Here is a 15253-nt window from a genome sequence, read left to right on the forward strand (position 1 = left end):
AATCCACAAGAAATAGAAATACTGTTTTATCAGCACAGATAGGGCGGGGGTGAGGGGTGGGAGTTGGTGCCTTGCTCTAGAACGGAGTTTGAGGATCTAGCATTATTTTGAGGAGCTCTTTAAATGAGCAGGAGTGGATTTGATTCCTGAAGGCAGTAGAGAGGGGTTGTTGAAATGCTGCTGCAATGCTTGGAAGCTGGTATGTGGATCTCAGGAACTGGATATGGAACTTCAAAGTGGGTACCCAAGGTTTAGCTGAGTAGGGTACCAAAACCACCAGTACTGGAATACCCAGAGGTTAATGATTAGCGAATTTAAAATAAAATCAGTAGTTGACATTTTTTGGGTAGGTAGTCACATTATTCATATTCGCATAGCATATAACAGAGTCAGGCAATAACCTCTTGAGCCAGAATGTGAATTATCAATTATTTTTCATTGATTTTCTCTTCCATCTATCACCAACACAAAGAATTGTAAGAATCAGATGTTATTTTCAATGATATGCAATGCATTTACAACTCTTGTCTCAAAGACAAAAGAGCCATGTTCAAGTTAAACTGTTTCATCATAGGTAAGCATAATAATCTGAAAGGATATAAGGATGATGGACCCAAAGTGTGTCATTTAGACAGTCCATGCAATTGTCCTGCAGAAGCATTCTATCATACGTAATTTTCATGAATTTAATATCTTCCTCATCCATTCCTTCATTCCATATGTCATACAAAATGGTCATCTCCTCAAATTCAGAGCGGGGTTTAAATAGTGACCTAGGTGGAGAGGAATCAGATGACGGTATATCATCATTCCACTCATCGTATTTTTTCCTAGGCCTTCGAGTCCATCGTTCTTTAAATTTAGCTTTTTCTTGTTTTTCATCTTCATATTCTTCATCTTCATTGTCCTCATCTTCAACCTTGATCTTTGTCTGCAGTTCTTTTGAAATGAACCTGTCAGATTCTTTTAGCTGTTTTTTGCTTCTAGAGTCCCCAAGCGTTTCAGTGTAATTCACAACACTTTCCTCCCTGAAGTCTAATGTAACGGCTGCTGGGTCTTTCAGACCAAAGTGATCATCAACCCGCGGACAACCAAGGTCTTTAGTATCAGCTTCAATTGTGCTAGCCTGCAGAGGAGGCCATGTCTTACTGGCCGCTTTAACCATTGGTTCCTCTTTTAACTGGGAATCAAAAGTAGGGACTGGTGCTTGAGATGCATGCTTTTCTTTTGCATAGGCGATTTTGTGGTGGGGGACCTTTTGGTTTGGAACACTGCCAGGAGGCAAAGGTGGTACAGGTTCTGACAAAATTAATACTCTCTCAGCTTCAGGTTTGATTCCCTCTTCCAATTTTTCCTTATTTGGCACTGTTGCAGATTTTATTAATGGACTCAAGGCAGAGTCGGGCAATGACCTCAATTCTATTGGGAAATTAGGAGGAGTAATGAATGTGACAGGCAGAGGAAGGGAAGGTGATAGCAGACTATTCACACTTATCAATGGGGAAGTACTGGATGGCTCCTTATGCATTAGGTTTTCCTTTTCTCCATCCAGTGAAGACTTTTTGGACGCTAACAATGGAGATACAGCCACAGTATTTGCTTCAGGAAAAGCAGCAAAGTTGAAATCTCTGCCTGGAGTGCGAGGAACTCCAGAATTTCCACCAGGTGACTGAGATGGATATGTAAAAGGACTGCCAGGAATGTGAGGTGAACTCAGAGTCAAACTGTTTCCTGTTAATGGCCCTTCACTACCTGGTGTCTGTGGAATCGTCTCAGTGCTCAGTGATGTTGTAAGACCTTTCACAGGGTCAGCCACAAAATCTCGCCCAGGAGTTCTTGGTGGACCATCTTCAGATGCTGTTTTCACCAAAACTGCATGCTCAGGTACTGGGGATCTAATAACTACAGGTACCTCCTGCTTGCTTGGTGTTGGAGGAATTGCTGGTATGGATATAGGTGGTTTTGCAAGGGATGACATCGAAGTATCAGCGTCAAAATGGATTGAAATTTCTCTGCCAGGTGTGCGTGGAAGACCATCATCTTCATCTGTTGTCGATGAGGTGAACTTCAATTTGTTACGTATTTCGGAGTCACTATCATCAGACTTGTTGAGAACACTGCTTTTAATAACTGACAGAGCAGCAAGGGCTCCTGTTGGAGTAGGTGGCCTGGGAATTCCAACATCATCAGTTGTGTCTACCTTTGGAAGCTCAGTTACTTCAGGTTCCAATTCAATATCTGGATCAGGCTCCTCTGCTACAAGGAAGATCATTCAGACAATAAAAATATAATCAAAATAGTCTATAAACCAGAAATATTTCTAAGAAATATTACCCACCATTATTTCTCACCGTCTTAAAATCACAAAGCACATTCAGCCCACCATTCCTATTTTAAAAGGTGATGTATTAGTGTCATTTTTCTTTTTGATTAGAGATCCAGTTCAACTTTAAGATTACTGTTGAATCTGGTTCCAACACCCTTTTAGACAAGTGTATTTCAGATTATAACAACTCACCTGGCAAAAACAAACATTCTCATTGCTGACTTTTTTTGCCAATTACTTTAAAATGTGTTCTATGATTATTGACCACAATGCCTGTGGAAATAGTTTTGCCCCAGGTATCCTATCAAAACCCTCCTTAATCAGAATACACCTTCAAAATTTCCAGCTGACTGTCTTATTTCTAGAAGGAACATCCTTGCTTCCAAAGCAAAAGAGGAGGGGGAAGGAGAGAGATAGAGAGAAAAAGAGAGAGGTAGAGAAGCGAGAGAGGAGAAGCAAGAGAGAGAAGCAGAAAGCAAGAGAGAAAAATGAGGTTGGGGGGATGGTGAGGGGGATTGTGGAAGAGAGGGATGGGGTGGCCTGGGAATAGCGAGATTGTCTGAAGGGGTGGCCTGGGGAGGAGGAGTCTGGGGACTGAGGACAGAAGGGGACAATTTGGTTGAAGTCCTTTTAAAATTTTGATGATGTGATGTTTTACTATTTCTTATCCAAAGTTCTTAAGGGATGGTAGTACTAGTTAAGGGTTTGGGAGTTCAGGTATACAAGTTGGGTTCAAAAATTGTTGACAGATGTACTTTAATGTCAATCTAATATATTGTCAAGAATATACTTTTGAAAATATATAAAATTAGGGAAAGGGAAATTAACATTTTGGGTTCAACTCTATATTGCATCACAAACACTAACACAGGAGAATCTAATTTTAACAGTAGCATAGTACAGCTAATAAGAGTGAAAGCATTGTCAGCCACATAATGAAGGGCCAAAATTAATGTTCCTTAGTAACTTTAACTAGCCTAAAAATTATTATAATGAATTTTGTCTAAACCAGAAGCAGTATTTAATACACTGCATACTCAGAGTGTGAGGAATGGACCCACTGAGATTAATAAGCTTGTTAAGTATACTGCGTGGTTGACTTGACTCGCATGAAATTCTACCACAAACACAATGTTGTGCGCAGATGGGGCTGTGGGCCTCAAGCAATGGAGAGTCAAGGTCTGATCCAGTATTTGTTAAAGAGTCCGACTCTGCCTGGGTTGCCACCAGGGAGCCTGAGGCATCAATCTTTATTTATCTTTTGATCATTTGTGTTCAACCCACTCACCTCCCTATTCACAACTTGGTGGCTACTAGATTTCTCCCTACCCACCTACTGACACTTTTTTCTGACCCCTCCAGAATATCTCAGCCACCCTCATTTCCTCCCAGCAGCCCCAAAACTTCTTTCCAAGACTACCCTGCTCATCTCCTCAGCTCAAAGCCCACCACACATCATCAACAAATCACCATCCTCACCATCTCCCCAAATCACCTGATCATCCCTGAGCCTTTCAACCACCTCCGGTTCCACCAATCCTCTCCTCATAACCAGCTATTCATCTCCCACGTCCCAATCATCCCCCATTCAGAAAGCTCTTTGTGTTTGAAGGCCTGTTCCACCACATACCACACCTTCAACTGTAGTCATGTTCAGTAGAATACCAGAGCCTCAGGGCCTTACACTAAGCTGGCATGGGCATCACCACCCTCCCACCAACCCCCAACTACCCAACCACATACCACCTTCTTCAGTTTGTGAAGAATTTCTAGCTCATGAAATCTGAGGATGTATATTTACAGTGTTGAAACAGTAGGATTTACAAAAAAAAAAGCAGAGTCTGATTTCTTTTCATAATTAAATGCTGTGATCTTACCCGGAATTCTCTCTGGTGATGGAGCAGATTTTACAACTGGCTCCGTTTCTGGAGGAGCTTCCTCTGTAATACTCTCACTCAGGACTTCAACGACCTCCTCCACTTTGTGGGCTGCTGCTTCTGTTTCTATTGCAGTCTCTTGTAATAGTGGTGCTTTTTCCTTCTCCTCCTCTTCCTCCTCCTCCTCCTCTTCTGAGCTAGATTCATATTCTGAGGACTCATCACTATCATCAGAGTATTCCACCTCCACTTTTGATGATGCAACACTGATCACTTCATCTGCAAATGTAGCAATCACTAAATGTTATTTGCAACATCCAATACTTGAAGTCAGCAGGAAATGAAAAGGCCATTGGTGGTACAATAATCACAACATGCAACACATTTTGAGCAACAGTAAGGGGGTCTAATTCATTGCAACTTTAACAAAGAGAGAAAATTAATGGGTTGAATCTTTGCAACTACCAGCGTTTGGTGATTCATATTGAAGGTAGTCCCAGATTTACATTCTCTGAACGTCAGCTTTGCTTTCTGTTGATAGCACTCAGGCATTGCTGGGATGGGGTAATGATACCATGGCACCTGAGGGCTAGATGCTGCTGAGGCCTCACTACTTGACTAGAAGGCATCTTGGGCCAGCAGGATTGGCTCTCCAGAGCTGGTCCAGGTAACGGTAGGCATGTATTAATAGTAGGTACATTATTAATAGATGTATTGATAGAATAGCCAGGTCTAGTGAGATCCAGCCCAATAACGGTACAGTATTAATCCACACATTCAAAACATACCTTCAGGCTGATTATACAAGGATGTCAATCATGGACATTCTGACTGCCCACTGACTCACACCAGACACTCAAATTGGAAGAAAGTATTTCTTGAATTCTACAATGTACTCATAAACTTTTTATACAGCTGTGCACATCTTAGGAACTACAAGTTGCCAATGCCTTTTTGCACTGCCTTCTCTGATTTTCCTAATATGTAGAGTGACACATGAAGTTAAACTCAGATAGATTCAAACTGTTTACTCCTATTCAATGTCACCTATCAGCAGCTGCTAGTTCACCCCTGAGCAAGATCTCACCTTCTTCAGAATCTAACCCCTCCTTTTCACTGGTCTCAGCATCTGCTTCTTCATCTTCACCATCTTCCTCCTGAAAATGTTCAGTAAAATTTACTTCATTCCAATAACCAATAGCAAAAAAAATCTACAGTAATCCACTGAGAACAAAAGCAGAGCTCTGGAACAAAGGTGGTTGTATAATTTAGGATTACTTAATAGTATTTAGATCAAACATCTGTTTAATACCATAATGACATTACATTGGCACAGTTATAATGCTGAATTGGAAAACTAGCAATGTGTTAACCTTATTTAAAAAGGATTGGAGACAAAAAGCAAGTAACTGTAGGCCAGTTAGCCATAAATCTATTATTAGAAAAAGGTTAGAAGGAAAGAATAGCAGAACATATGGAAAAGTCATGATCTGATCAACCATAGACATAGGAGAAATCATGCGTTTAAATACATCCTCCAGTATTGTGTACCATGTCTGCCTCTTTAATTCTCCATCCCACTCTGACCTATCTGGCCTCTGCCTTGTCATAATAATGCCCAAGGGAAGCTTGAGGACCAGAATCTCATCTTCCATCTGGGCGCATTGCAGCCTTCCTGACTTAAAATTGAATTCTGCAACTTCAGGTACCTGTCCCTGTCTGTGTCAGAATTGGCCATTTCTGTTGTAACATATCCATCTGTGACATTGGCTCAGTTTTTCTATCTCCATTAGCACAGCCTGACTTGCTAAGCATGTCCATCAGCTCTGCATTTCACACACCTTCATGTTCCTTAATCTGTATTCTCACACTTTAATTGCCCTCATCTCATCGGTTTTGTTCCATTTTTTCCGCTTTTCAACTGCCTCCATTAACCCAACTTCTGCAACTTATCCCCCTGGCAACCATGGCCTCACCCTACCAGACGTATTCCCTCTGTCCAATCCATCCCTTCCCCAATTTCTCTGCAATTTAAACTAACTTTCCCAGTCTGATGAAATGTCTTCAGCCTAAAACACTAATTCTGTTTCCCTTTCCACAGATGCTGCAAAGTATTTCTGGCATTTTCTCTTTTTACTTAAGGTTTCCAGCATTTTTCAATTTTACTTACTTGTCTCGTAGTCAAAAGGTTGAACATTTGTTTACAAATGAATCAACATTTTTTTTCCAGGAATTTCAAACTATTTACAGACCTATTCTTGGTTCAAAAGCGGTGCAAAGTAACAGGTACCACTGTTCTGTTACAGGACACCTCTGTTTTGTGGGTGATATCAGTTCAACAAAAAATTTACAATCAGAATTCAAATTGGTGATTGTAAATTGTAAACTGGGTCTTCAGGAGTTGAGGTACAGGGAAAGACTGAACAGGTTAGGACTTTATTCCTTGGAGCGCAGAAGAATGAGGGGAGATTTGATAGAGGTTTACAAAATTATGAGGGGTATAGACAGAGTAAATGCGAGTAGGCTCTTTCCACCTAGATTAGGAGAGATAAGTACAGAGGACATGGCATTAGGGTCAAAGGGGAAAGGTTTAGGGGGAGCATTAGGGGGAACTTATTCACTCAGAGAGTGGCAGGAGTGTGGAACGAGCTGCCATCTGATGTGGTAAATGTGGGCTCACTCTCAAGTTTTAAGAATAAATTGGATAGATACATGGATGGGAGAGGTCTGGAGGGTTATGAACTGGGTGCAGGTCAATGTGAATAAAGTTTCGGCACAGACTAGAAGGGCTGAATGGCCTGTTTTCTGTGCTGTTGTGTTCTATGGTGGCACAATGCACTGGACAAGTGTTTAACATTAGTTTGCCACCTTAACTTTCATGGCAAAATATTGAAAAACGAAATAACCTTCTCCGATGAAGCCTTTTCCGAAACCTCTTCATCCTGTTCCTCCTCGTCCTCTTTCTCTGATGAGGATTCCTCTTCCTCTTTCCCAGAAGTTTCTTCTTCCTCCTCCCCCTCACTGTCTAGCTTTAATGGCTTTGCTGGTTTTCTCCTCTCAGTTACGGACTCCAAGTCTCTTTTAGATAATTCAGAAGAATGACTGGCAACGTCTGACATCTCTCGATCACGTTCAGACTCTGTTACAGGCAAAGAAAAGATTAAACATATTGCAATGCAATACAAACCCACACAGCCACTGCCCACCCTACCAATATGTTAGAGAAGATTTATATCATTGTTGTGAAACAGATTCAGGGTCTCAAAGGCAAGGACTCTGAACACAGTCTGGCAGTAAATGATTTATTTACAGAAGACGAGCGGGGAAAATGGTAACAGGAATAACACACACGCACGGTTTACAGCAGGCATGGGAAAATCACAATGGGGGTAAAATACACACACACACACAACAAACTAGGTACATACAATCAAGGAAAAGCAATAAGATACCCGCCACCCCTTGACTCAGTGCAGGCACGGCTCTATGCTACTAGGGACACTAACTAAAACGCTCCCAACCCTTAAACAGTGCACACCTCGCCAATGATTTCTCCAGCGCTGTTCCACGGTACTTGGCCTGGAGTGAAGCAGGGTGATCCCTTGAAGAATGGCAAAGAGAAAGAGCCGAGGACATGTGGCACTCTTTATAGTGCTGGAGGGCTTGGGGGGGGGTCCAGCCCAGGTAATTTACGAAGGCCAATGGTCCGGTGCCAGCAAGGACTAATCAATTACAAAGGCCAATGGTCAGGTGTGCACTGATGGGTGGGGCGGGGCCAAACCTTGATTGGCAGTGGTGTGTCTTCTGACCAGGTAGGGCAGTGCTGTCACGTGACAGCCACGACCCTCAACAATACAATCCACCCCTCGGAAGTCACACCACTCACCAATCATTACATGGAATACAGTGAACAGAAAACCCATATAATCGTAGTAGAAGTCTTACCCTTAACAGACCAATAAATCTCAGTAACAACTATTTCTAAACTTAAAGCTTTAGGTTAATATACAGCACTGACGAAAGGCAGACATGCTCTTGATAATCTGAGAAGCACAACATAACATACAGACAGCAATAACAACGAGAATGAGAGCAGTCGCCCAGTGGATGACAGTTGCCCACCATCCCCCCAGAGACCCAAACAGCGACCAGTTTCCCCATGAGGTGTTGTGCTGGAGGAGCTGGTCCCTCGATTTTTGAATTTTAGCCACTGAGTCCTGAATATGAGAATATGAACGGCCAAGTGGCTGATGTTCCTTGACTCATCAGGGATAAATGTGCAGCACTCCTTATCAATCACTGCACAGGTACCACCAATCAGTAGCGAGTAGGTAATCCAGGGCCATTCGATTCTGCAGGGCAACCATCCTGATGCCATCAGCTCTGCCACCATTTGAGTCAGGGCATCTTCGGTGTGTTGCAGGGCCACTGCCATTTCGTTGGTCAGCGTCTCGAGCACGCTGGTCATCTGGATGACCTCATGGGACAATCGGGGCGTGCCATACCTGGGAAAGGCCATCATCCAAAACCTCTCCACCTCCGTAATGGCCCTCTTGTTCCGGAGGCCGCTGTATGCTGGGTGCTCTCCAAGGTCTTCGAGGGAGTGGATGTAGGGCACCACAAACGTTAGATAGCAGCAACCGTACCAGCTCGCAGGGAGCCATGGGTAGGCATGGTGGCCGCAAATCCAGTGGGTCCCATTCAAAGTCCAGGGAGCCCCCAGCTTAGCAGCATGATTGGCAGTGATCACTGGGGTACCCGGATACAAGTCTCACTCGCAGTTGCTGTGACCAACTGAAAGGGTGGAACTGTGCTCATTCGGGAGCCTGTACCAGCATTCCTTAGGTCTGCTCACTGGCTGTTGAATGACACTGAGAGTCAGGACTCAGGTGGAGGTCAAATTGTAGGGAGGGAAATACCATTTCCTGAAACACCCACCCCATTGAGGTCGCTGGAAGAGATGTTATGCAGTGGTGAGGGGAGTGGTGGGGGACTGCCATTCGGGCCCACCCCAAACAGATATGCCAAAACCCACAGGAGCAAAAAGTCTATGCAAACAATTCATCTGAAAGTCATCCAGTGGGATCAGCGTAAGTGGCAGAGCTTCAGGCAGAGATCTGGTCCAGAAACCGAGCGGGACTCTGCGCTCTTGGATCTTCTGCCAGAGGCTCCATTCAGCGACCATCTCACTGGCTGAGACCTGTAATTCAAAAGGGACACCTGCCTGGCGGGGAGCAAGTGGCAGTGCTTGTTGAATAGTTTGCTTTGCTGTTTCAAAAGCAGCGTGTTGTTTGGGTCCCCATAAGAATGTGGCTTTCTTACGGGAGATTAAACCGTGGCAGATAGTGGCACTATGAATATAGCCTTGAGGTAGGCGACAGAATGTATATTGTCTCCTGTCCCAGGTAAATGAAGATTGGTCTTGGGAATCGTGATGGAGGGGAATGGAAAAGAAAGCATTGGCTAAATCCACCACTGCGTACCAAGGCTTGTCCGGGCACCCCACAATGTCCTCCACTAGGGTGACTATGTCGGGCATGGTGGCAGCTGTGGGGGGGGGCAGACTTGTTGAGGTGTCTGTAGTCCATCATCATGCGCCACTCCCATTCTTTTTGCAGACGGGCCAGATGGGACCGTTGAGACTGCTGAAGGGGAGATGCTGCAGGTCTAATGACGCCCTCCCGCAGTAGGGCTTGGACGGCCTCAGTGATATCTTGGTGTCCCCCCCCATGCTCTGTACTGTTGGCTACAGATGACCGTAGAGGGAGGGGGGACAACAACTGGTTCCCATTTGGCTGCCCCAACTAGACTGTAGCCCGTGAGACCCCAAACGTAAACTTGTCCCTATTAGTATGGAGGGACTGTCCCTCTAAAACATTGATTCCCAGAATGCACTCAGGCGAAGCCACTATCAAAACTGTTACGGGTCAAGGAGGTTGGTTCCCGATGGCCATGTGAATTGTGACTTCCCTCGCAGGTAAAAGGGAACCCCCTAACCCCTCTATTTGCATCTGTGTTCCTTTCCACCCGGCGGGGTTGCCCGATATGAAGGTGTGTTGGGCACCTGTGTCGACGAGTGCCATCCACCTCTGTATGTTCCCCCTTCCCCAATGTACAGCTACGGGGTATATGTGGCCTCAGGTCTCCCGGGCAGGAGAGGGCAAAGGAACAAATGTGCTGGGGCCCCTGGCCTTCATCCTGTGGTGGTGGAGGTCTGCCACCCTGTGGATGAAGGTTCCTGCTGGCGGAGATGGGCCATTTCCTGTCTCAGCAGGTCCTGGAGCTCAGCCTTGAGGGTAGAAGAGACTGTTTCGAGTGGGGGAGGGGCAGAGGTAGTGTCAGCGGTGGCAGCCTGCGTGGTCTAGCGGTTGGGAGCGGCCCGTGTCGGGTGGTTGTGGATTATCCCCCAGCCAGATTTCCCCCCGCAAAGCTCTTTCCACAGCGCATAAATGGCAGAGGTCGGGATCCCATCTATGCTGGCGCAGTCCATCCCTGCGCGCAGCAGGTCCAAGTATAGCCATTTGCGCATAAAACAAGGGGTTGTGTCTCCAGCCTTCGGCTTCGCCCTATGGACCTGGGTGGGCACCCCCTGCTGCATGTACTCTAGCCCTTCCAGGAGGGTGATGGCATCCCTCATGGTCTTCCCATTAGCCGGAATCATGAGGGGCAGGACCACTGGCCTCAAATCGGGGCACACGGTGGTGACCAGGTATCCCGCTAGCACGCTGGTCCCCCTTTTGTTTTCTAAAAAATCGCAATTGCAGGCCCTCTCGTAAATGCCGTTCACCAGCGCCCACTCCCTAATGACCCTGGTGCCCTCACTGACCGTGTTTCATTGTGGTCGCCCGTATAAGTCCCACTTGAGAAGGGTAGGGTACCGGACCCTCACGGCAGTCACTACCCAATCCCAGTCACTACCCAGGGTAGTGCTGTCCCATATCCCTTCCTGTAGCGCCCGTAGGGCATTGTTGACACTCTGCTGGTTGGACAGGCTAACCAGGGCGCTCACTTCCTGGTGAGAGAGGCTCACATTGGGGGGCCCCCTCATCCCACAGTGGGAGCAGCTATGCAGCCAGGAGTTCGCCCGGCCGCTGGCAGTACCAATCTGCCAGCTAGTTCAGCTCCTTGGGTGAGAAATGCTGGGACTCCGTAGATTCAGAGGGACCATGGGCACGTACCCCTGTGGCTTCCTCATCCTCACTCCCCTCCCTTCTGTGGCGGACCTGGGACCGCATGGTGACGGGTCGGGCATGCAGGGGTTCGGGTGCATAGTGGGGAGGGAGTGTGTGATGGGACCCAGGCTACGCGGGCACCCCGTCCTCGTCATTATCCATCCATGTATCCCCACCCCCCAGCCATGCATCCAGCTTGTCGCCCTGCTGGACCAGGGCTCAAATTTTGAGTGGATCCGGCTGCCAGCCAGACCAGCAGGCTGCCTGCCCCTGCTGCATTTGGATCAGCCTGCAGGCGACCTCGGTACCTCTGGCCTTGAGGTCGTTGGCTCGGGTCTGGGCAGCCTGGACTGCCTCCTGCAGCGTACAGCAGCGCTGCTGGAGCACCTCTATCTCCTTGTCTTTTTGGTGACACGTATTTTGTATCTGGCCAGTAATCCCAAGCTGGCATCTCAGGAGGGACACAAACAGCCAGAAGGCACCCCTTTGACCCCTTTTAGCCTCCAGGAACCCCAACTGCTTAAGGAGGGAGACCACGTGGTGCCCCATTTTCTCACCACGCGAGTCTAACTGCTCGGCCCAGTCCACTGGTTTACCGTGGTCCGCCAAGCTCTCAAATCCCTCCCTCTCATCGGTCCACCCGGGAATCCTATCCTCGGTGCCTGCACTGGTTTTGTTGCCCCTGTTCCAGAATATCCTTCCCCATGTCCATGTTCGGCCAAGACCTTTGAGACCCTGCTCGCAGTACCAACTGTCGTGAAACAGATTCGGGGTCTCAAAAGGCAAGGACTCTGAACACAGTCTGGCAGTAAATGATTTATTTACAGAAGATGAGCAGGGAAAATGGTAACAGGAATAACACACGCGCACGGTTTAGAGCGAGCATGGGAAAAATCGCAATGGGGGTAAAATACACACACACACACAACAAACTAGGTACATACAATCAAGGAAAAGCAATACGATACCCGCCACCCCTTGACTCAGTGCAGGCACGGCTCTATGCTACTAGGGACACTAACTAAAACACTCCCAACCCTTAAACAGTGCACACCTCACCAATGATTTCTCCAGTACCGTTCCACAGTACTTGGCCTGGAGTGAAGCAGGGTGATGCCTCGAAGAATGGCAAAGAGAAAGAGCCGAGCACATGTGGCGCTCTTTATAACGCTGGAGGGCTTGGGGGTGGTCCAGCCCAGGTAGTTTGCAAAGGCCAATGGTCCAGTACCAGCAAGGACTAATCAATTACAAAGGCCAATGGTCAGGTGTGCGCTGATGGGTGGAGCGGGGCCAAACCTTGATTGGCAGTGGTGTGTCTTCCGACCAGGTAGGGCAGTGCTGTCACGTGACAGCCACGACCCTCCACAATACAATCATCTTTTCAGAAAACCTTTATTATCAAGTTGTTCATACATTTTCTATATTGACATCATTCCCACAATTTTACACAAGAATATTTTTGCAGAAGATTAGCCAGAAATTAAACTATATATGTTATATGGAATATTTTATTCACAAACTGTATGAAGTACCTGCCAGGTTACTTACACAAAGTCAGGACCCTTCACATAACAAAATCACCCAAGGATTATATAGACAATACAATAACAAGTGAGCAACAAGTGGGGAAGATGTGAAGGCAAAAGCAGGCAGGGCTGGGCTGTTATTGAAAGTGGGGAAAGAAGCAGCACAGTTGAATTTCAGATTCATGACAGGTGAACCTAGGGGCATGGGTAGCTTAAAAAAAAGTTGTTTGGAAAATAGTTCAGAAAGCAGCTTAATTTTTGTTTGTAAAATTATGAATATCAAATTAGGACAGTGGTGTAAATTTATTAAATCTATGCCAACCTTCATCATCATCATCCAGGGGTGTGGATGGTCTAATTCTCTTCTGATCACCCGAGGAGGCTGCTTCAGGAGGCTCTTTCCTCTTTACCTGCAAATTATTACAGACAAATAATGCAACTATTTTCTTGAAAATCCCAGTTAGTGATTAGTTTTGAAGAACCTATCTATCAGTGAACAGCTTTTGCCTATGTCAAGAAATAACTGTAATAATTTGCACATTTATGAACAGCTGCAGTGAAAAAAGTCACTTTGAATGCTTCAATTTCATTCAGCAAAGTGTTAAGACAAACTAACATGATACAGCCAAGCAACTGTTCTGGGCATCTTCAGGTTCTAGTCAACTTATATCAGGATACTAACTAATGATAATATGATGAGGAAATGGGACGTCTGCCAACACAGTTCCTAACGACAGAGGTTCCAAGGACATGGCACTACAAAACTCCATGTAGTAAGACCACAAGAGAGCTATGGTGGGTCTCAAGTCTTGTCTTATGGAATGCTATGGCCCATATAGCAATGCAGTAGGGCCCACAGGTACACCATTAACAGGTACAGACATTAATTTGACAGAGATTCTAAAATGATTCCATGAAATCAAGTACCAGGGAGAGGTGAAAATTCTTCAATGAGTCAACATTTTTGGTTGTGCAGGAACGGATCATAGAACCGTAGCTTCATTTATTGACTCAAATTGATCTATTAATAAGAAGACAATTACAAGTATGTGAAATTTAATATACAGCTTCATGAAGAATTATTTTACTACTTAACATTAGTAAAATAATTAATCAAGCTACTGAATCCAGGACCACAACAAATGGAAAGAAAAACTTCTTCCAGGACCATCAATATGTGAACTAGCATGGTGGCAAAGCAGCATCAATTTTGCATTTGATGTAATTTACCTCAATTCCTTCTAAGAACTTAATCTTGGTGTTTACTTGGTTGCCAACAAAATGATTTTTTTAATTAAATCACCACATTCTCCATAATAATGGCAGAAATGAGAAGGCATGATAATATATTTAACATGATTTTTTTTTAAAAGATTGACACAATAGAGGCAAGGTGGGGAACAAGGTGCTAGGTACAAAAGGGGAAATTAACAGGTATAATTTGAGTGCTGTTGATTTAAACATATTAAGCTCTAAATCAAAATTATATTTAAGAATGTAATTTATTGACCAATCATTTGTAATTAAGCCATTTTTATGAAGCAGTGGCACAGCTCCTTATGGAGAAATGTCCCTGTTTTACCCCATGTAACTACCAACATTTCCTTGTGTAACTGTCAGCAACTTCGAGATTTCTAGGCAAATGGATGTCCAGAAATTGTGATCAGCTGTTTACTGTTAAAATATCCAGAGTATTTTGACAACTGGGGAAGAAGGACCTGTGAACACTTGCCGCTTCACCACTAGGAACCGAGAATCTAGAATATTACTGCTAGGATTACCCCACAAGGTAAATCCAATGTTATTGGTGGTCAGCCACATGTTCAGGAAGCTCACCAGCACCTCAAATTCCAGGCCTTTACTTTGCATTATTTCAACTTCATGTTGGCCACGCCAAGGGAGGATTAATTACCCTGCACCTGGAAGTGGTCTAAAATTTAATTTTGGAGAAGTCTTTTAGTAACTACACTGCAAACATCCTTTTTGAGTTAAGGAGTTAGGAATAAGACTTTCATCAGTGACTGTGTTTAAATTCATCCAAACAAAGCTCTCATACTGCACTAATGACCACAGCTGTAGATCAAATACAAGATGCTGGCCTTTTCTTTGACTCCAATTAGCCCTTTAATTCTCTAATTATATCAATATTTTTACCAAGGTCTCCTGAAATGTCTGGGAATTGCTCATATCCAGCTCATATTTCAAATGGATGATTAATTATTGTGCCATGTTTTCACTTTGGTGATTAATTAAGAGTTTAATCATTTATCAATATGTCATGTTGGTTTACACTAACAATAATAGCTGACATTGGAACCTTTCAAGGAGAAAGATTACAATCTTTAGGAATTT

At 44.8% G+C, this 15253-nt stretch overlaps 1 protein-coding gene across 1 annotated transcript in view; it reads right to left on the reverse strand.

Annotated features, from left to right (window-relative positions):
* The window catches only part of setd1ba (SET domain containing 1B, histone lysine methyltransferase a), a 110875-nt gene that overhangs the window by 11409 nt on the left and 84213 nt on the right, over positions 1-15253 (reverse strand). Inside the window, exons 10-14 of the mRNA XM_052032357.1 lie at positions 13224-13311; positions 7110-7342; positions 5291-5360; positions 4204-4482; positions 598-2256 (exon numbers count right to left, since the gene is read on the reverse strand). Of these exons, the coding sequence (XP_051888317.1) occupies positions 598-2256; positions 4204-4482; positions 5291-5360; positions 7110-7342; positions 13224-13311 (2329 nt within the window). The remainder of the gene's footprint in view (positions 1-597; positions 2257-4203; positions 4483-5290; positions 5361-7109; positions 7343-13223; positions 13312-15253) is intronic.

The sequence above is a fragment of the Pristis pectinata genome, chromosome 17 (assembly GCF_009764475.1).
Source record: "Pristis pectinata isolate sPriPec2 chromosome 17, sPriPec2.1.pri, whole genome shotgun sequence".
Lineage (NCBI taxonomy): Eukaryota > Metazoa > Chordata > Chondrichthyes > Rhinopristiformes > Pristidae > Pristis > Pristis pectinata.